We start from the raw sequence: 20,400 nt of genomic DNA on the forward strand, positions 1-20,400 counted from the left end.
CTCTAAATCCTAAGACGGCCTTCCTTGCCTCCATTCAAAGTATGCCAAGCTTTTCAAGGAGTCCTATAGATACACTTCCAAAGGAAGATGCTTAGTTGTTAAAATCCTTTTTGATGGTTTCCCCTGTCTCATTTGTCCCCGCAAAGTCAAAAGAAGGGGAGAAGACGACGGGTGTGCTTGAAAGCTGCAATAGTAAAAAAGTGCCTCTAAGGAAGGAAGTGGAAATTGGCGGCCACTAGTCTGAAACGACCTTTAAAGTCACCCAAGTTGGTGAAAGTTCTAATAACCCTATTTTAATTTCAGATAAAATTATTACTGTTGGGTTCAATTTCCCCTTCTCAAGAAGCTACCTCTCCAAAAAAAGAGGATAGTCTACATCGTAACGTTCAAGCTTCCCCCCTCATTCCTTCAAAGGACGCAATTTGTGCTTCTTCTCTCAAGGCAACTCCTCATCTTCCCTTTATTTCATAAAGTTGTCCGGTGTTGTTTAAGCCATACCAAACACTTTTCCAGGAAGAAGACACCCATCTTCAAGGCAAGTGCAGTGATTAAAAATTCAGTTTTGTTGAAGAATTGTTGTGTCAAAGCACAGATTCCGGCCATTGCTAACAAAAAGAAAAGACCCATCCTCAAGTCAAGCGTAACAGCCAGCAACCTGGATTTGTTAGAAGTGTATTGTGCCCGAGCTCAAGTCCCTGCTCTTTCCAAGAGTTCAATTACTCTTCCCCCTCCAACTCAACAGTTCAAACACTCTGTTCTCTCTATTCCTAATTCGAAGGTTCAATTTTTTAGAGGTACACCTACCCTCCTTTGGATTCTTCTCAGAAAAGGAAGTTTGAATCAGATAATGGTTTTTCTATCAGTGTTAGCAGTAAGAATTCAGATGGCTTTAAGAATGGAGTTGATCATGATGAACCAATGCAAGAGGATAGTTGAGGTTGATCTCAATGCTTTATTTTAGAATGAAATTGATTTGAAAGATAATATGATTGGTGTTGCTTGTTTCTCTCCACTACATCCTTAAGAAATCCCAGCACATTTGAAGTCTTTTGTTGAAGATTGTGGTTTAAACTTGGGTTGATCATCCCCTCCTTGTTAGAATTTGTTTGAACTTATTTACCCAAAATTTAGAAATGATAATTGATTCTTATAAGGAAGAAACAAGAAGTCGCAGTGGAAGTTGTTACTTTAGGGTTGCTAAATAGTTGGAGCATTGCTGATTGTTCTATTTTGGGAGCTTTCTTACCTTCATTCCTATATCGAGTTGGTTCGCCATGAAACTTCTTGTCGAAATGCTTCCTTTTGGTGCACATTAAGGAAGGATTTTGAAGACTACTCTTTTCAGGACCTATGCTTAAACTGGCGAGCTTTAACTTTCCAAGATTGCTTGTAGATTGTTTCTCGAATCAGTTCTCCTCTAGTTAATTTAGCTTTGAGTACTTTCTGTAACTATTCGTTTTGTTTTGTCTAGTCTTGGTTTATGTTGGTTTCCTTTGTTCTTGTTACTCTGTTGTATGGGCTGAGTTTTAGCCTTAGCTTTGATCCTTTGGGCTTTCTGCTCTTTGTATAATTCTCTTTTTCTTTTCATTAACTACTCTTTTCATTGGTTTCATTATTTCTGCTCTTTTCATTTCTTAGTTTCTTGGTTGGCCTCCATTGTTGACATTTGTCTCTCTATTCATGGTTGATTGATAGCTAATCTTTCCAATTGTCTAGCCATATCTACCATCATTCAGCAAAATCCAACATTCAATTTCTTGTTCTCACCCATGAACTTCTCCTTTTAGAAATTTGGTTTGAGAGAAGTCAATGTATATTTCAAGACAAGTCACTTCTCTTTCCTGTTCGTTATGAGATTGCAGTTTTTATTTTTGTTTCATCTCTTGTACTTTGAACATTAGACTCATTCATTATTTCAATGAAAAGTCTTGTTTCTGTTTCAGAAAAAAATCTCGCCCATTGATTCTTCAACTGAATGAAATCTATGCCCTAAAGATTTAGGAGAGAGGATGCTTCCACATTGTTAGGGTTGGGATGAGCTGAGTTATTTTACTTAGTTCTCACGTCCTCCCGCCATCAGCCTCTCTCATGAGGGCTCTTTAATACCAATTTGATACAACTCCTCAAGTTTTAGTCTTTATTACATGAAAGTTAAACACTTAACTCTCAAATACAAGCTATTTATAGGCTGCCACGTGCTGTAACCATCCATAACCAAATCAAACTAGCCTAACCAACCAACTAATATAGGCTAGTATCTAACCTAACAACCTCCCCAATCGATTGGGGCATATAAAGTAAAAGACAAAACAAATAGCCAGCTTCAAGATCCGCGTAAGCTGGGCTGAATGCTCACTGATATTCTAAAAAAGCAGCTAGATGTACAAAAGAAAAAAAAAAGGAAAAGACTAATAAGTCCCCACATCACTAAGACATCAAATTTCAATCTTTGACATGCGGATTTATTTTTGGGTTAGCTGTCTGTTTATATTTGGTCTCAAGAAAAGGATTATCAAGGAATTTTCTATGGAGATGATGTTTGCACAAACCTCTAGAAGTTTCTCTTTATTAGATTGTTGACTGTTGAGTGTTTGAAGGATTGTTTTCTGCTACTTTCAGATTTTAAGGTGGCTTTGTTACCGAGTTGGCAAATTTCGAGGATGGATGTTTCTGGTTATGGTTTTCTTCTCTTATAGTTCTTGACGGCCTTCATCTAATTGGATTGATCGCTTTTAAGGCGTCATATTTCTCCATTTGATCTAGTTGATCTGTTCCCCTCTACGGGCATTGGTTTTATAGTTTGTTGGTTTCATTATCTTTGCTGAAGTTGCAGTTTCTTAATTGTCCTCATCACATGGTGCTTCTTCATAGCTTAAGTTGTAGTGGTGTTTGGAGTGTCGTTCAAAGAGTCATTTCATTCCATATTAGGTTGTTTTCGTTTGTATTTGCATTATTTTTCTGGACAAAGCCATCAATGGGCTTTATTTAGTTGTAATTGCTTTATTTGCTTATTATGTCTCATTGTAATTCGAGCATTAGTCCCTTTTCATTTCATCATTTCCATTTTTTAAAAAAATGACATGTTTGTTCCATCAACCTTTTCCAACTTTTTTACACTCTTCTCACATGAGATATCTTTCTTATACAACAGGGGACAAAAAAAAAAAGTAAAGTGGTGGTGGGGAGCAACCTAGGAATGGACTTACATATCACCACCTTGGGAGAAGGTCCGTACAAGTCGAACCCCGTAAACTCTTATTTTAGGATGAGAATTAAGCTCCATACATTTTGCTAAAATATTTCCATAGTACTTCTTACAATGCTAATGTCAATATGTAAAAATGCACATTTAAGTCCTATTCATACTAAAAATGATAGTTTATGACTTAACTAAAATTGATGTAAGAAGAATGGGGTTGATTGGATAATTGGGTAATAGTCTAGGTTAATTCCCTTTTTACCCCCACTTGTATTAAAACTCTATAAATAGGAGTCCTCCCCCTCATGTATGGACAACTAATGAATAATACTTTTCCTTAAAGAATTCTCCGAGATTCTTAAAGCACTTATGTATCAGAGCGACTAGTTGTTATCATTGTACTTTGAGCACGAGACTTTTCATTTCATTAATGAAAAGTTATGTTTCTGTTTCCAAAAAAAAAAAAACCAAGATTCTTAGCCTACATTAATTCGGTATCAGAGCGACTGCCTGGGCCAACGTTAACCGCTGCCAGTGGAAATCTGGAAAACTCTTTGTGACGCCGATCACAAAAGGGAGTTTTAAGTATTGTGCTCATTGTCAAACAACCCACATATATTTAAGGGAACCCTTTAAAATTCAAGTCAATAAAGAAGAAAACTAAAGAATCATCAAGAATGGATTTTTACCATCCAAGAAGAACGTTCAAGACTTGAATTATGATTATGAAACATGACCAAGAAAGATGGACTCCTATTCAAGAAAATCAATAAATCGGTCCTATAACCACTATGAGATTGAAACATATTCAAGAATTCAACAAAATGACTACTTTGATCCCATAGCATTGGAGGAGATAAAGAAAATAACAAAAGAAATCCAATGTTCATTGGGAAAATGACTCAACATATTGATCAACTATCAATTCATTTGCAAGAGTTCGAGAAAGAATTGATTTTGTATACTACAGAAAAAAACAAAGGAATCTCAGTTAGAAAATTTTCAAATAGAAAAGTTAGAAGATAAAATTGGAGAAAATCTTATTGAAACTTTCGTAGTTGACAAAGATGATTGGGCCAAAAATTATGCAAATGAAGTAGAAGAAAAAGAAGAATTTGAAGATGTAGATTCGGAAGTAGTCTCAAATGAAGAAGAAAAATCCAACGAAGAAGATGGAAAGAGGTACCGAACATCGAAATTCTAAACATCGAGACGGAAATCAAAAAGTCGAGTAAGAACGACACACCGATTGTGGTAGAAAGAGATTACCACAACATCAAAGAACTTAAAGCAAATGATGAAGAAGATGCGATTCTTGAAGGGTTCTCTTTTCTTTTTTTGGAAAAGGAAACAATTCATTGTATTAAAATAGATATGAGCTAGAGCCCAAAGTACAAGAGGATTATACAATGAGCAAAGCAAAGACTAAGTCTTAAGGATCAGCAGACGCACCCAGGCATCTCAACTAGGTTGACACCCCCTTAGCACCCTCATCACATCCAAAGAAATAAGCTATAGAACTAATAAATAAAGAAGTCAAAAACATGAGACAAAACAGCATAACTTGGCCCAAACAATGGCCGAAAAAGGGGGGGAACACTTAAAACAAAACTAGCTGAACTAGGCGATGAAGAACAAACAACTGACTAAGCTAAGATCCACCGTTGGGAGTGGAGATGATAGCTCTCCAATGAGGTTGAAATCCATTAAGCTGTAACTATTGAAAGGCTTGGAGAGGATACTCCAAGAAGAAGCTTGACGACGGGCAGAATCGAGGCGATCTTGTCACCCAAGAGCTTTATTATGGAACACCCTTTGATTCCTTTCAAACCATAAATCTGCCAAGAGAGCTTTGACCGCATTAAACCAACGTAGTCGGCTGGGATTATGAAGATTTAATCCAGCTGGAAGCTGCAGCACATTTCCCTTAAAATCATTGCACATAACCCATGAGAAATTGAAGGACAGCAGCTTCTCCCAGCACCAAGCTGAGTAAGGGCACATAAAGAAGAGGTGGAGAGGATCTTTGCTAGAGTGAAGGCACAACAGGCAGACTAAATGGGATAGGGAGTTGGATGGCTGCTTGCTTTGCAAAACCGAGGCTACGTTCAGCTGACCAATTAGCATTATCTAGATGAGAATGCTAACTCTTCGAGGGCTTTTTGTCTTCCAAAGGGCCAAGTAGAGAGACTTATCCAAAGGGGAGGAGGGGGAAAGGTGAATTCTAAGAGAGTTGACCGTGTAAAGACCCGAGGCTGAAATGGACCACACCCTTTTATGAAAAGTCTCTATGATTCTTCTTGCTGCAATTTTCCCCAGCAGCTCTTGGAAAGCCAACACCTCCTCATCTTGAAGTAGTCTACAGAAGGAAAGTGACCAAGAGGCCAAGCGGCTATCCCAATGGTCAGCTATTGAACCATTTGGGAGCATGGTGATTCTGAAAAGACATGGAAACAAGGTGCTGAAGGGAGTCATTCCTTCCCAAGGGTCTAACAAAAACGCAATCCGGCTGCCATTTCCGAGCTTGAATTTGGCCAAAGATTCAATCTTTAGCCAAGACTTCGAGATACTAACCCAAAGGCTTCTCAAACTTCTAACACCTTTCCCTGTTGTGTGCCAATTAAAAGAATCTTTGCCATGTATACTTCTGATTACTTTGCCCCAGAAGGAATCATCCTCGGGGTTCTCTTTGGAAGTTAATTATTTTGTGATTGGTCCTATGATTACAGTTTTGACCGAGCTTGATGAAAACTTCTTTTTTGGGTTTATGGTCGATGGAGAAGTTTTATCTTTTGGTGGCAATATTGGATTTTCTGTCTCAGATTTACTTCTTCAATTGGAATGATTTTGTTCAAAATGTAGGTCGGTTTGGCTATATGCCATTGAACAAGTTTATTTTGTTCCTTGATTATTTCTTTTTTCTTTTTTCATTTTAAAACTCAAGGACGAGTTTTCTTTTTGGAAGGGTAGAATGATGTAAGAAGAATAGGAGTTAATTGGATAACCGGGTAATATTTTAGGTTAATTTCCTTTTTACCCCTAATTGTAATAAACTCTATAAATAAAAGTCCTCTCTGCTTGTATAAAACACATTATTATTCTAATAAAAGATCCACAATCTTTATTCTTGGAAGATTACTCCTTGAGGCTACTTAGGCTACATCACTAAGGTAGTGTTGAAGTTCGTTTATCAAATGCAAACTAGTTCCCTTCAACCTAGTTGAGATGTCTTGATACACCTATTGATCCTAAGTTTTATCTTGTAATATCTTTGTATTTTGAGCATTAGTCTCATTTCTTAGCTTAATGAATAAAGACACTTGTTTCCTCTTTTTCTTTTTTCTTTTTTTTTATAATAATTTTTAAAAAAAAAACACTAGTTCCCTAAGTTTCTCGAGTATTCAATATTCTTTTCAAAACACCCCTAGATGGAAACATATCATTAAACCCAAGTTACCAATATTGATAAGCCGACTAAATAAATGAAACCATAGTAAATACCAAGAGTCGGTGGAGTCATAACATACAAACCTTTGTCTCGAGATACTCTAATGCTTGTTCTTGTGTATATATTTTCTCCTTAGCACATTCCTACAATAAAGTACAATTGTCAAGAAAAACAACTGAAGAAATGGCAAATAATTGAACCAATAATAAATGGAAAAAATTGCATGAAATGGATTCATAACTACACAGCCAATAGAAAAGGCCCACTAAGAATTATATCCATATCTGCAATGCTCCAGCATAACAGTCTCAAAGACAATTGTATTTCCCCAATATTATATTAGTTAACATAATGATTGTGAAGAAAAAAAAATATAAATCATCGCCAAGTAGGCTTCTTTGTTGATTTTGATAATTACTTCAAGGATGAAGCTTTTCAGACGGTCAAAAACCATAGAAGAGCTATTTTTGGGTTTCGTTTTTTCTTTGAAAAAGATACACAATGTTCATTAAGTAAATGAAAAAGAGAAGAGATTAATGCTCAAAATACAAAAAAAAGGACAAAAGCCAAAAGACCAAGCAAACCAAAAGAACAAACTTAGGAGAAAAGGCAGAAAACCAAGCAACAAAATCCTGTTAAGAACCAAAGATAGGATAAAACAATTCAGAAATGAGAAAAGATACAAGAGTCCCAGCAACGCAAAATGTCTTGAATTGAATTTTTGGGTTTTGTTGATCATTTTGTTCATGAAAAGGATCAAATAACGCCAAAGAGCTAGGAGGGAAGAGTTCCTTTTTGTTTTGTGTAAGGCACCTAGATAAGAATATATTAGTATGGTATTAGTAGGGGTATAAGGATAATTAGATGAGAAGGTAGTTACACGACGTTGTTAATAGAAGGAGGGTGAATGAGTGTGGGTAGGCAATTTTGTGGAGTAGTCTAGGGTTGGAGTGTGCTCACTCAAGAGGGATGTCCCAAGTTCCTTTATACTTGGGTTATCTTGTATTTCTTCATCTTTATATCTCAATATATTCAAATCTAGTTCTTGTTAGGATGTATCCTAAGATCTTACTGGTTGCTTCAATGAGGATGAAGAAATCTATTTTTCTTGGAAAATGCTTTACTAATATTGAGAAACAATCAAGAAAGGAATGATAATGGCATGCTCAAGTAAAGCTCTTACTTATATATAACTAAATGTTCGTCTGTTATATAGTGCAGCCATCTGTTATATACGTTCATCGAGCTTAGGTCTTGGATATCAATCAACAGATTTCTCTCTCCCCTGCATTAATTATTTTGGATGATCAACGGTCAGATTTCCTCTGCCTTTCAAAGCCGTGTGCTGGAATTGAGGAATTTAATGCTGATTCTGAAATTATGGCTGTCAACCTTCCAGTCCCCCCCCCCCGGCAGTTAATGTTGCTTCTCTCTCATCAATTCCCCGGAAGGATTTAATTCCTTCATTTTTCAGATTTACCAAAGGACAAAGAGGAAGTTGAAAAGCATCAAGTTCTCTCTCCAATAGCCACAGAAATTTGCGAGATCGAAGGCACCTCAAGGGTTTTATTGGAAAATGAATTTCTCTCCCATAATATTAATGATAAGGTAGTGCAGCCATCTTTTTCGCATGGTATTAAAGGAGTAGATTTATCATCAGCATTTAATTCAGTGGCAAGCAGCTTTGAAAATTCTTTGGAGAAAATGGAAAGGCCAGGTTCCCATGCTCTCAAAACTCCTAAACATAAAATTGAAAGGCCAACCTTCATTCCTTCTTTTAAAAAATTTTATCCTCGTAAATGCGGGGCCTCAATTTTATCACAGGGTGCTAACTTTAATTCAGACGTTATTGAAGTATGTTGCATTCTTGTCTGAGTACCAACATTAATTAGAAAACACCCCGATATTAGAGGCAAAAATTCTTGGTCTAACCATACTGTCACAAGAACGATTATTCTAATTCCAAATTCAAAATTTTATCTAGTGAAAGAAGTCCCATCCATTTCGAGTCCAAAAAGCAAACTACTGAGGAAGAGTCTGATAATGATTCTTCAGTAAGTGTTAGTAGTGAAGAAACCGGAATTTTTGGCTCCAAATTCGGCCTCAGATCAAGAAGACCTTGGTTTTGGGAAAGGGGTTGCAGATCTCTTTCAAACTCCATCGCTCAAAAAGTTATCCCAAGTGCCTTCTTGTAAGTTTTCCTTAATTAAGTCTCATCAAAGTCCTTCAAAGTTCTCCTCCCTTATTAAAGCTGTGGTTTGAAACTCGGTAGGGCCATTCATCACCAATCACTATAATTTTGTTGGAGAATAGAAATTTCTGAAATATATCTATTGTTTCAGAAGAGGCCTTGTGTTTTATTCATTTAAAGTTGAAGATCTTTTTTTTTTAAAACGGAAACAAAACTTTTTAATTGAAATAATGAAATGAGTCTAATACTCAAAATACAAAATACAACATAGAAAAAGAAGCTTAAACAAAAAGAGAAAATACAAGAACAAAACCAAATACAAGATCTTTGGTTTTTCTGATGCATAACAAAGCTCTGTTAGCCAAATGATTGTGGCATTTTTCCCTGAGCCTAATTCTCTATGGCATAGGATCATTCCTAGCAAGCACGGTCCCCGCCCTTTCAACGGGCTATCTATCGGGGTTAAAGTTACTTATGGAAATTTATGAAAAGACATTTCTAAAGAGCTTTTTTCTTTTATTCATTTGGTTTGTTCAGTGTTGGTTAAGGAGAGACAGATTTTTTAGAAAATCATTGGGTGGGGGAGAGACCTCTTTGTGGTTTGTTTTCTCGTTTTTATCATTTATCTTCCCTAAAGAATCATTTTGTCCCTAATTTGTTAGTGGGGTCTAGGAGCTCTTGTTCTTCCTCTTTCGATTCCTATCATCCTCTTTCCAATTGGAAAGTGACGGATGTGACTGCTCTTCTTTCTTTACTTGAGAGTCACTATTTTAGAAGAGAGAAGAATGATGTCAGATTTTGGAGCCCTAATCCATTGGACGGATTCGCATGTAAGTCTTTCTTTCATTGCTTGGTTGACCCTTCACCCATGGGGTGTCGGTCTTTTCGATTCAGTAGAGGATTAAGATTCCTAAGAAGGTTAGGTTCTTTACTTGGCAAGTTCCTCACGATCGTGCGAACACGTCGGATAGGCTCGTGAGGAAGATGCCTTTGCTGGTTGCACCTTTTTGTTGTATTCTGTGTCAGAATGTAAAGGAAGATCTGGACCATATTCCATTTAAGTTTGAATGGAATCAAGTATTTTTGTATTCCAATAATCTAATTGTAAGATACATATCCTTCTTATATAGGAGAAAGGCTCAATACATAAAAGGAAAGAACTACAATGAGAATAAAATAAAATCTTTCGTGATTTTACAGGTAATTTTCTTATTTACAACCAACACTCCCACTCAAGCTGGTTCAAATATATCTTCAATTGACAGCTTGGAAACCATTCCATCAAACTTTATTTTTGGTAGTCCTTTAGTCAACAAAAACATCAACAGTTTGTTCTATACTGGAAAGATATGGAATATAAATCACACCAATTTCAAGTTTCTCTATGAAGTGTTTATTGATTTCAATATGTTTTGTCCTATCATGTAGAACTGGGTTTGGGCTATAGAGATAGAAGCTTGGTTGTCACAGTATACACATATAGGTGTCTTTTGAGAGACCTTCAATTCTTCAAATATTCTTTTCATCCATATTCCTTCACATATACCATGAGCTAGAGCTCTAAACTCTGCTTCATCACTACTTCTAGCCACCACCTTTTGCTTTTTACTATGCCAAGCGACTAAGTTACCTCCAACAAATGAACAATAGCCTAAAGTAAACCTTCTATCCGTAACACTTGGGAACATTCATGGTCAACATTATGGCCCGAGCAACCTCTAGTAAATGTCTATTATTAAATTCTGCAATACCACTTTGTTGAGCGGTGTCTCGACAAATGGATTGGTAAACAATGTCTTTATTTATAAAAATATTATAAAAAAAAATCACTCGAATGTTCATTAAAATATTCCATTCCGTTATATGGATGTGGAATACCTATTTTGGTTGAAAATTAGGTTTCAGTCATATTGTAAAAACATGTGAAAATATCCTTCACGTCAGATTTCTTTTGTTAATATTAGATAGTATAGGGTTCCATCTTAAAACCAATTGGCAATGGGAGGAGCTGCCTATCTATCTTATAAGGAGTGTGAGGTCCGTTGGTTTTTCTAATATGGAATTCTCAACATGCCCCCTCAAGATGGTGTCTCTTTCGAGCTCACCATTCTGGATTGGATCACAGTTTCTTTTTATAAGACCAAATACTCGTTTGGGTTTTATGTGCTATGGTATCATCTTAAATCACCAATTGACCCAAAAACTTAAGCTAATGGGTGAAGGTAAATTTAATATCACATCTAACATGTACGTTCGTTACAAAGACGTTAATGATATGATCAAGGAGTTCCTTCTCAATCCGCCTTTTGGGGAAAAGGGCCAATTTGTAAGGTGTGAGGAGGTGTGCACGATCTTATGGATTTTGTGGGTGAGCGAAATAGTAGAGTGTTTAGGGGAATGGATAGGGATCCCTCGGATTTTTAGTCCTTTGTTCGTTTTCAAGTTTCTTTGTGGGTTTCGATCTCTAAGACTTTTTTGTAATTATACTATAGGCATGATGCATCGTTAGAGTCCCTTCTTGTAAAGGGAGCCCCCCTTTCGGGGGCTTATTTATTGGGGCTCAGCATCAATTATCTTCGATGTGAGGGGGAGGAACCGATGATGAGGGAATGGGGCTAGAAAGGCATGCCTCAATGTAAGCATCCGATAGCAAAGCGGCAGTAGAATGCTTGATACCAGGGCGAAAGATAGTACATTTGGTATTTGTTCTAGTTTGATTGCTAATTTGGCCGGCCTTTGTTTATTTGCTAATTTCTTGCCTTTTCACTTCTTTTAGAGTTTGTATCCTTGACCAATAGTCTCTTTTCATTTTGTTAATGATTCAAAAAAATGTACTACTTTGATTCATTGGCAAAGAAAATAAAATAATAATATAGGATGACAGAGACTTCTAAAGAAAGTAAAGTTTTAGCACTGTTAGCAACCTCAATTGATGGCAGAAGTAGGGCTCCATATCGAGGATCCCTTCCAACCATTTGCACAACTTCTTGAATACTCTCCATTCCCATAGCCTTCAAGACCACCATAATGGGAATCTAACAAAACCAAAGACGAAATAATCAAATAATTAATTCAAGACACGTGCTTGAATAAGGATCAGTTGAATGAGAAATACTAGTGATTGCAATTGTAGAAATTATTCAGACCTTCGGTGTAGTAAATATATTGAGCTGAAGATAAATCTTCTCATTTTCCATCTTAATAACTGTTTTACTTTTTGTTGCCTCAGTGCTGCTTGTAACAGATGCATTTATACTGGAATGCAACAAGGACAAATTAAGCCGAAGTTACAGATACATGAACTTTTAACCAACATATAAGAGAGAAGAAAAAAAACAAGAAAATGAGTATTTCAAAACAGAAGTTAAGAAATAAACAGCAGTAAATGTAATGTTGTAGAGAAATTAGTATTGGTTTTATGATTTTTATTTGAATGGTTATTACTTCAGGTTGTGGTTAATAGGTTTAGGTAAACCGAATCAATGCCCATTAGAAGCAATTTCTAATCCTATAAAAAAATATGCAACTTGGTAGACATGATGATATAGAAGAGAAAAGGTGACCCTTAACTTACACAGAAGTTCATTACCAAGAGAACGATGATCATGAGAATAAGGCAACAAACTAGAACATTGAAACAAAGTACTTAAAAGAGCTACTCACTTCCCCTTTTTGTCAGTATCAATGATAATCCTGTTCTTTGAAAGTTGTTCTTGAATCAAAACTACCTGCCATGGATGGGAAAGTTTTAGGTGTTCAAATATAAAACAGAACTGGGATTATGTATATGCTTTACAACATTCAAAATGATCAAATCAAAGGAAAACTATATATCAATATTTTGAAACCAATGATAATATGATATCAGCAGTGTCTACACACAGAGTGCTATCTAATTTTTGACAAACCCCAAAAGACAATAGTTCGACCCTGTAACTTTAGGAGTTAGAAAAGTCATAAATGATAATATTCGAGATCGTATTAAAATTGAAAATCTACCTCACGGATATCTTGTTCACTACTTTTTTTTTTTTACCGTACAAAGATAATTAAAGCTTTACCTTTTCGGTTCCCTTGATTATAAAATAGCCCCCAGGATCAAGTGGGCACTCACCTGAAAAGAAGGGCATTCATGATTATCTCTCCCATCAAAACTACTGTGAGAAAAGTAGCAACATATAATAGTCTAATTCTGAAATTTTTTGTCACAAACCAAGTCTCGCAAGTTCAGCCTCATCTTTTCCATGTAAGACACAACAACGACTTCGTAACATTATAGGCATTCTCCCAATGACGACATCTTTCTGCAACAGGCAACTTACACAATGTTAAAAGTACTTTAAACCAGGTAACACTGTAACTTTATAATAATGTTTATACCTTCTCCCTTGGGGCTTTTTGTGCATGACTTTCTTCAATGTACTCAATATCAACTAGTATTGGAGCAGCATATCTAATGCACGAATAAAATAATTTCAACAATTAAATCACATTTATTCAAAATTCCTTGAATGATCTAGCATTCAATCAATATGGTAAAAATATGACCAAAGAATTAACTGCAGCAGAATACAATATCAACTTAGTTCAATTAACACGATGGACAATGTAGATTCAATTGAAATTTTGAAATAATAGAACAGTCGGGGATCATCACAATCACTCATAAGTATTTTGGAAATCAATGCACATGCATAAGCATAACTAAATAGAAATAACAATCACAGAGGAACCATACGTTAGGTCAGATAAGCGGCACATGTGAGGATTGATAGTTTCACTGACAGCATTCACCGTCACAGAAGGCTCACCGATTCTCACATCCAAAAACCTGCAAAAATCAGGAAGAACTGCTCAATTCAAACCTTTGAAAACTATTCGACAATGCCAGGAGTCTAGGCAAAATAGACTTGACTGGAAACCATAAGGGTATTACAATAAAATTACGGTGTTCTTGAAAGGATTCCAACAACAATGGGGGAACGCTTCACCAGTAGTTCTTCTTCGTTCCTTTTTTTTCTCTTTACTGTTTAAGTTTGTCAAATTATATGCAAGTATTCGGAAGTGATGAGGGCGCTAAGGGGGTGTCAACCTAGTTGAGATTCTTGGTGCACCTACTGATTCTTTTTGTATCCTTGTATTTTGAGCATTAGTCTCATTTCATTTCATTTTCTTAATGAATAAAAAGACTTGTTACCTTTTCAAAAAAAAATTATATGCAAGTATGTATTTGTTGCCGATTAGTGGCTAGACTTTTTTTTGTGATAGAATCAACATTGAAAAAAAATGAAAGAATGCAAGGGCATACAAAAGACAACCCCCACAAAAGCAACCAACCCCCCTCCCTCTAGAGGAAGGGTTTCTAACTAAGTAAGATGTTACCTAGTGAACAACTACAAAAGAAGCTTCAAAACCAAAAAGCCCAAAAGGACACATGAACCTCACTAGGATCCTTATCCAAACCTCTAAACACCCTATTATTTCTCTCCTCCCAAATGCCCTACATCACAACACACATCCCGGCAAACCACAACAAAGACCTTCTTCCTAAAGGGAGGATGGGGAGGAAACTCCTCAATCATTGCACAAATCTCTCTCTGGTTAGCTAATTGTACGTCAAACTCCTGAAGGAAGAAAATCCAAACAAACCTCGCGAACAAGTAGTCCCAAAGAAGGTGAGCCAGGTTTTCCTCTATCTTCCGACAAAGGATACAACAAAAAAACCCATTAACCTGGCCATCTTCCTAGCACACCTATCCAAAGTGTTCACACGGCCAAGTAAAACCTGCCAGGTAAAGAACTTAATTTTCCTTGGTATCTTAATCCTCCAGACCACATCAAAGACCGACTCACAATCAGGAAAGGGATCCAACAATACTCCCAAGAAAGATTTACAAGAAAAGTCTTCATTACGATTAGGCTCCTAGACACGAATCCCCCCCCCCCCCAAAGTTGCACTATTCCCACAAAGAAAGAAGAGAAGCAACCTTCGTCGTCTCCCTATTGGATAAATGACGACAAAAATCGAAGGAAAAAGACACAAAGCTCCCCGACCCAACCAAAAAGTCTGAGAACGGCCAATTTTTAAAGGACAATAAATTATAAAGATGAGGATACGCAGAGCAAAGAGGACTGTCCCCAACCCAATGATCTTTCCAAAAATACGTATCCTTAGCATCCCCCACAATGCAATGAACCAAACAAGAGAAGAAGAAGGATACTCAATCACAATATCTTTCCAAGGATTCCATTATGTGTCTTTAACCCCTTCGTCACCCACTCAAAGGGATGGGTGCCATATTTACTCGCAATGATCATATGCCACAAGGATTCGGGCTCGAGGGCCAAACGCTAAAACCACTTAGCCAACCAAGCTTTGTTACGGAGCCTTAAATTACCAATCTCCAACCCACCATGGTTTACAGGGCGGCCCACGATCTCCCAGCTAACCAGATGAGAACCCTCACCTTCATCCACCCCCTCCCATAAAAAGTCTCTCATATACTTCTCAAGATTTTTACAGATCGAGCTAGGAGCTCTAAACAGGGAGAGAAAATAAATGAGAATATCACTCAACACAGATATGATGAGAGTAAGTTTACCTGCCTTGGAAAAATAACCTTTCTTCCAAGAGACAAGTCCTTTACAAATCTTTTCCAAAATGGAATCCCAAAAAGACGAAGCCCTTGGTGCATATGCTTCATCTTGGATCAATGCCCTTGGTGCATATGAATGTCTCTCATATGCTTCACCTTGATGCACTTCTTCCAAGCCATTTGAAGACTTTTCCATATAAGACTAATGTTTAAATTGGCATTCTTTTATTCTTCCAGTTTAATTTGTTTCGTGTTGTATTGTTCTAGTTTTCTCTTGTTCAATTTATCCTAGGATTATACATTTGTTTGTTAATCAATTATGGATAGATGAGGGTGCTAAAGGAGTGTCAACCTAGTTGAGATGCCCGAGTGCACCTGTTAATCCTACTTTTGTATCTATCTATTATTGTACTTGGAGCATTAGTCTCATTACATTATCTTTATGAAGAGACTTGTTTGCATTAAAAAAAAAAAAACAAAACAAAACAAAACAACAAAGACGAAGCCTTTGGATTACCCCTAAATGGAGCCAAGATAATAGGAAGGAAAGGGACCAACCTTGCAACCAATCTTGCTCTCCCACCTTCCAAGCTTATCTGATCACAATTAATACCTAAGATTTAGCACTTACTCCTATCAATTTTAAGCCCAGACATGGTCGCGAAAAACCCCACCATATGGTCAATGATCAAAAAAGAGTCCTCATTGCCAGAACAGAACAACTTCGTATCATCAACAAATTAGAGGTGGGACAAGACAACCTCCTCAGAACCAGTTCTCAAAGGCTCTATGTTATTTCCCTCTACCCCCTTGAGATAAGGTGACTTAAGACATCCACAACAAGTAAAAACAAGGAGGGGATAGAGGATCTCCTTGTCTTAAGCCTCTAGAAACCTGAATCGAACCTTTAAAGGGTACCATTTATCATGGTAGAGTAGTTCACATTTCTCACACACTACACATCCACATTCTCTATTTGTACCCAAAGCCTTTCTTCTCCATCACCTTGTCCGAAAAGTTCCAATCAACATGGTCATAAGCCTTTTCAAAGTCAAGTTTGAAGTCCTTCTTATTAACTCTATAGTCCTCAATGGCTTCATTGGCTATAAAAGCCTGATCAAGAATCTGCTTGTCGGCTACGAAGACGCCATGAGCCTCTACAACAGTCGAAGGGAGCACTTTCTTGAGGCGATTAGCAAGGACCTTAGCCAGAATCTTATAGACACTAGTGATAAGACTAATGGGTCTGAACTCCTTCACCCTACCAACATTCTCCTTCTTAGGAATCAAACAAACATAAGTTTTCACCATAGAACGATTCAAGATGCCTCTCTAAAGAAACTCTTTAAAGACTCCTTCCAACTCAACCTTAATCAAATCCAATTATCTTGGGAAAAAAAGCCATAGTAAAACCATCCGTACCCGACAATTTACTTTTGTCACAGCCAAAGACCACCCTCCTAATTTCCTCCAAAGTAAAAAGGGCCACCAACTCCCCATCCTCCCTTGGTGAAATGGGGCTCCAATCAATTAACTCCTCATCCTCCCTTGGCGAAAGTGGCTACTCTTTAGTTCTAAGATGTTGATGGATTTTCTTATGGATTTAAATTAATGCATCGTTATTTTATCGAAATTGTGTTGTTGAATGTTTTCAATATTATTGTGCTTATATCGTGTTGGTTGGTCATCAATGCATGTTAGGTTGAATGTCCAATCAAATAGATTGCATGTTTAACTGGACTTATAGTATTAAATCATTATTAATCTCTCATGAAAATAATTAAGTTGATAATGGAAGTTGCTTAAGATTTTACTTAATGTCATGCTTCTTATTTTGGTTTCAAAAAATTTGTCATCAAGTAAGCTTTGAGAAAAGTTTATTATTGAAAAATAATAAACTAGAGCTTAGATTCTAGATTTAAACATCTCAATATCACAAGATTCATTAGAATCCTTGCATTAATTTAATGAAGTAATTAATGAAATCGACACCCTAAGATGCTTTTATCCTTTGAATTTCAATCTTTGTTTTCTTGTTTTACTTACTTTTAAAAAATCAACTCAATCATTTAGTTTTCATCCCTTAGAAAAAATTTACACGATTCTAATATGGTTAAACAAATTTGTAATGTTTGTCCCACAATACCGTTTTACTATACTATCACTTGACGTGTGCACTTGCACTACAGCAATTTCTTTCAGCCTTCAAGGCGTCGTCCAATCGACCCTTCAACTCCAATTCATCAAACCCCTTTACCTTAGCCAAAATCTCCTACTTATGTGATTTAACATCTTCAAAAACCTCTCTATTCCATGACCTTAGCTTCCCTTGCAAAGCCCTTAGTTTGCCATAAAGCGGAAACCTTCCCACCTTCCTTGCACTAAAATGTTCCACCAACTAGGAAACTGAGACTTAAAAGAAGGGTGTTGGAGCCACATATTCTCAAAACAAAAAAGGCTAGGGCCCACTTCTGACATCCCGATATTAGGATAATGGGCCAATGATCCAACGTAACTCTCGGGCCCAACACCTGCTGGAACTCACTGAACACCTTAATCCAATCCAAAGAAAACAAGAACTTGTCACTACTTCTCGCTCTACTACTAGCCCAAGTAAACTTACCATTCAACAGGGGAGGGTCAACCCAATTTCCTCCCTCAATAAAGTTGTTGAACCACCGCATGGATCTAGTTTCTCTTCCCAGCGAGGCCCTCTCAGCTTGAGAACAAGTAATATTAAAATCCCCCGCTAGACACCAATTTGAGCCACACAAGCCAAAACGGTCACCCAATTCATCCAAAAACCAGTCTTTTCCCTTCATTCTTGGAGGACTATACACTCTCGTCACCCAAATACTCTCTCCATCCTTCTAGTTGAACGATATCAAAAGAGAAAAGACGCCCTTAATCACTTCCAAAGCAGTCAGAGTACGACTACTCCACAAAAACAAGACACCCCCCCAATTTCCCCACAGAATCAATACTCCCCCACTCCACCCTTCTGGACCTCCAAATATTTCCTATAAATTGAGGCTCAAAATTACTCTGCTAGTTCCTATTAAAACCTCAATATCAAGATTCCCCTTCTTTGAATCTTAATCCTCCTGAGGGTGTTAGAGAGTTGGGAGCAAAATTCTGAGAGTTCGAATCTAATGCCTTTGGCTATGGATGGTCACCTAGGTTGGCTGTGAGAGAGCGAGAAAACTGTCTTCCATGTTTTCCTTCTTCAAACTCGTTTCACATTTACGGTGGAGCCATGCCCTTTTTACCAATCTATTCCTTAAGTGATGGGAGTTCAGGGTTGCTCCTTGGTCTAACACAGCAAGCGTTGGGGCAAGGTGAGGAACTTGCTCTTGCCCAACGGAGTTTTGTTAGGAGATCCTCATTCTCTTTCCAATCCTTTTTTGGTTTTGCATGCGTTGCCAAGAGGAAAGTCTTTTGATAGTTGGCCCTATGGGTGGGGAGCCTTGGCGTCAGTGGGAATTAAGAAATTGGATGCTCAGGAACCCAAATGCATTTCGGTTCCAAAAAGGAAAAAGAGTGCTGGGAGGGAGGTAAATGGGAAAGCAAGTAATAAGGTTGAGAGAGAGTTGCAAAAGCTCGGTTGATTGCGAGAGAAAGGCGGCTTCCATGGAATGTCTCGATGTTAATAATAATCTCTTAGAAGGATAGTTATATAAAATGAAAAAGCGCGTGTACCTAAGATAAATACTCGGATCAGTGCTAGATTCAATGCGATCATTGGCCTTAACTATCTTTTTTATCTCTGTATTCACGAAGTAGTTAAACGAATCCAAGTGTTGCTTAACCAGACCTCTTACCTGCAACCAAATGATTAACACTATGAGTATTAATAATCAATCATAGACTGAAATTTAAACAAACGCATAGTAATATATATTGTTATAGTGCCTTCTGCATATTAAATTGATAACAAACAAAAACAGAGTGATGATTTACACCTTCAAAAATTCAGGAAGAAGTTGAAACTTATCGACGGCTGACTTGATAGGAAGGCCAAGGAATTGCTTATCGATGTCAGAATCGATTGGATTAAGATCGTCACCTTGCTCCCCATTCCTGCAATTTTTTTCAAGTTAGGTAGTAACTGATCAGTAACTAACAATGGTGGAAAACTGCAAATAAGAAAATGATGGCTTTACTTCGAATCGTCTTCTGGCAGCTTCACGACCATTGCTTCTGAGATTGTAATCGATTCTGAGACTTGCTTCGGTGCGCGCTAAAACCTTTACTTCGCCGCCGCTCGTATATCGCCGGAAACTCGCGGTTCTTCGCGTTTTTGGTCGTTGGTCACTGGTTTTTTTGGTTGTTGCCGGTCATTCTTGAGTGGTCATTGCCGGTCGCCCTATCCGAACCGTCGGCCGCCGTTATCTGCCTCCGTACGCTGACGTTTGCCCACGCCCGTCGACGACGTTGCAATCCACCACTGTTCTAACGCGCGCTCGTCAGTGACCTTGCAGCACCCGTTAACCGGAAGAGCTTCTGGAATTCACTGGAAAAATTGTGACACCTGTTCGCGTGGGTCTCCGTTGGCCGGTAAGAAAATTGTCACGGTGGTCGAAGAAAAAAAATTGCTGCGCTGAAGGTTTTACGATAACCTAATATTGTGTTTGGTTCGGTTCAAGTGATAGGTCCGGTTCGGTTCAAATCAACAAGTCTGGTCCAATTCAAGTAGGCAGGTTCAGTTTGATTCGGTTCAATTTGCCTATTTTTGTGGTCTATTACTTGGTTTGGTCTGATTTAAAATCTCCAACCAGCATATTTTCCATTATTTTCCATTTTCCATTATTACTATCATGTCAAAGGAGCAAATTCATTGAATCTTAAAATCGTTGTCACCCAATTTATCATCTAACAATTAATGTGATTCCTTGGCACAACCAGCTATTTATCCTCAAGCCTTCTTGTGTCGCAAATTTGCAAATTCTTTTCGTGGATTATTGAT

The 20,400-nt window shown here is 37.4% G+C and overlaps 1 protein-coding gene across 3 annotated transcripts in view; it reads right to left on the bottom strand.

Annotated features, from left to right (window-relative positions):
- The window catches only part of NRPC2 (nuclear RNA polymerase C2), a 71,931-nt gene extending 51,779 nt beyond the window's left edge, over window positions 1-20,152 (bottom strand). For 2 of the 3 annotated variants that reach the window (XR_016524556.1, XM_039047984.2), the window contains exons 1-11: window positions 19,598-20,152; window positions 19,397-19,514; window positions 19,134-19,255; window positions 13,577-13,669; window positions 13,219-13,291; window positions 13,052-13,142; window positions 12,900-12,952; window positions 12,502-12,566; window positions 11,985-12,093; window positions 11,763-11,873; window positions 6,731-6,790 (exon numbers count right to left, since the gene is read on the bottom strand). Coding sequence is in view for 2 of the 3 variants with exons in the window: in XM_039047984.2 (XP_038903912.1) it covers window positions 6,731-6,790; window positions 11,763-11,873; window positions 11,985-12,093; window positions 12,502-12,566; window positions 12,900-12,952; window positions 13,052-13,142; window positions 13,219-13,291; window positions 13,577-13,669; window positions 19,134-19,255; window positions 19,397-19,514; window positions 19,598-19,629 (927 nt within the window). In the remaining variant the exon portion in view is untranslated. The remainder of the gene's footprint in view (window positions 1-6,730; window positions 6,791-11,762; window positions 11,874-11,984; window positions 12,094-12,501; window positions 12,567-12,899; window positions 12,953-13,051; window positions 13,143-13,218; window positions 13,292-13,576; window positions 13,670-19,133; window positions 19,256-19,396; window positions 19,515-19,597) is intronic. The other variant, XM_039047985.2, reaches the window with a different exon arrangement.
- Window positions 20,153-20,400: the final 248 nt, after the last annotated feature.

The sequence above is a fragment of the Benincasa hispida genome, chromosome 11, assembly GCF_027475165.1.
Source record: "Benincasa hispida cultivar pf3 chromosome 11, pf3_genome.v1.1, whole genome shotgun sequence".
In the NCBI taxonomy this organism is placed as follows: Eukaryota; Viridiplantae; Streptophyta; class Magnoliopsida; order Cucurbitales; family Cucurbitaceae; genus Benincasa; species Benincasa hispida.